General features: G+C 64.2%; 1 protein-coding gene across 1 annotated transcript; it reads right to left on the bottom strand.

Moving 5' to 3' along the window:
* Positions 1–22: 22 nt before the first annotated feature.
* MNEG_16596 (V-type H+-transporting ATPase subunit B) lies at positions 23–2,114 on the bottom strand (the record flags this gene model as incomplete). The annotated part of the gene is made up of 7 exons (XM_014034934.1): positions 23–68; positions 350–429; positions 730–838; positions 984–1,001; positions 1,187–1,285; positions 1,696–1,757; positions 1,922–2,114. Coding segments are annotated over 7 exons (607 nt in total), but the record flags the coding sequence as incomplete, so codon positions are not given.
* Positions 2,115–2,147: the final 33 nt, after the last annotated feature.

Genomic DNA, 2,147 nt, shown 5'->3' with positions numbered 1-2,147 from the left:
CCCCACGCCCCCGCCTGCTCACCGGGGTAGCCGCGGCGACCGGGCACCTCCTCACGCGCAGCAGACACCTGCGGGCGGCCGCGTTGGGGAAGGGGGGGACGGAGACGTTCTTTTCCTCGCCGTCCAGCACCGCGCGGCGGCATCGGCTCCGGGGAGAAGCCCTTGCTACGCAACATACCGCTACGCACGCACCCCACCCTACACATAGACACACACCCTTCCTGCACATACAACTCCCCATCCCTACCTTCTCAAACATACGTACACACACCAACACAGACATACACACACACACACACGAATGCGTCCACCCACACGCACAGGTGCACAAAAACACGTGCGCGCGCACCTCGCGCAGCGCGTCTGCGTATGAGCTCATGTCTGTGAGGATGACCAGCACGTGATAGCCGCACTCATAGGCCAGGTACTCTGGGGGGTTCGTTGGTGGGGTGGGGGGGTGGAGGGGGTGGACGATGAAGGGGCTGAGGGTGAGGGTGAGGGTGAGGGGGTGGCGGCGAACAGCGAGGGTTTGGGCAGAGTCCGCCCCCCAGCCGGCCCAATGCGCTAGGCCCCAGCTTGACAGACCGCTAAGTTCAACAGCCTCGCGCCGCTGACTCAGCTCGAGACTCAGTCAGAAAGTCCCGAAAACAAAACCCACAAACACATGCACACACACACACACACACACACACACACACACACACAAAGCCCCGCCCGCGCGGCCCTCACCCGCGGTGGTGAGCGCGATGCGTGGCGTGATGATGCGCTCGATGGTGGGGTCGTTGGCCAGGTTGAGGAACAGCACGGTGCGCTCCAGGCTGCCGTTCTCCTCGAAATCCTTTGGGAATGTGGGGTGGGGTGGGGTGGGGTGGGGTGGGGAGGAGCGGCGGCAAGGGAGGGACGCTTTGCAGGCGGGGATGGCACGACGCATGATGCCCTGGGAGACGCGGCGGGCCCCGCCCGAGTACTCCCCGACCACCGACCTGCCGAACCAGGTCCTTCTGAGGTTTGCAACGCCAGAGGAGAGCCCCGACAACCACCAGCTCCCCCGACCTGCCACCGCACCTCCCCCCACACCTCCTGTTGAGCCCACTGCCCCGTTCCAAACACACACGCACACACACGCACACTTACATACACACACATTCACTCTCACACGCACACATTCACACACCCAAACCCCCACCTGCTTAAAGAAGTGGCTGGTCTCCATGTTGACGCCCATGGCCGCAAAAACGATGGCAAACTGCGTCTCCTCCTCGGCCTCGCCCTTCAGCAGGTTGCCCTGGGGGGTGACGTCATCGATTGGGGGTGGGGTGGGGGGGTAAGGGGGGTAGGGGGCAGGATGATTTTGACGGGAGGAGGGGGGGCGAGGTGGTGGAGAGGAAGGGTGCGAGAGAAGGTGCATGAGGGGAATTTCCAAGTGTTGCACAAGTGTCAGAGAGCATGTGTGTGTGTGTGTGTGTGTGTGTGCGCGCGCGCGCGCGTGTGTGCGTGTGTACGTGCATGTCTGCATGCAAATGCAGCTTTCAGCAAGGGTCTGCAGACGCCAGTTCCCAGCGCCAGCCATCACATCCTCCCCCCCCCACACACACACACTCTCTCTGTCTTTCCCTTTCACACACACACACATACACACATGCACACGCACACGCTCACGCGCGCACACACGCACACTGATTCCATCCTGCCCACCTCGTGGTGCACCAGGCCGGCCTGCCTGCAGATCTGAGCCGCAATGTCGTTGTGGGGCAGACCTGCAAAACACGCGGGGTGGGGGGGGGGGGCAGCGGCGAGGGGCGCGTCGGTGGGGTTCTGGCCGGGGCAGTTGCGGGCGCCGCAACAAGCACCAGTGGAATCCGACAGGATGTGCGCGCAGGCTGACACACAGAGGGCAGGCGAGCTCTTTGTGTGCACGCACGCCCGGGCGAAACCAGAATCGGGCACGAGCGCGCCGCGCCCTCTCCGTAAGCGGGGCCTGAGTGGAAGCGTTCAAGCGGCGGGCGGCCGGCGCCGCGGGGGGCCCGCTTGCCTGCTGCGGAGAAGAGTGGGATCTTCTGTCCACGCGCGATGGAGTTCATGACGTCGATGGTGGAGATGCCGGTCTGGATCATCTCCTCGGGGTAGGTGCGCTCGCTGGGGGTGGG

The sequence above is a fragment of the Monoraphidium neglectum genome, assembly GCF_000611645.1.
Source record: "Monoraphidium neglectum strain SAG 48.87 unplaced genomic scaffold scaffold06562, whole genome shotgun sequence".
Lineage (NCBI taxonomy): Eukaryota > Viridiplantae > Chlorophyta > Chlorophyceae > Sphaeropleales > Selenastraceae > Monoraphidium > Monoraphidium neglectum.
This window is presented reverse-complemented; position numbering and strand designations above follow the sequence as displayed.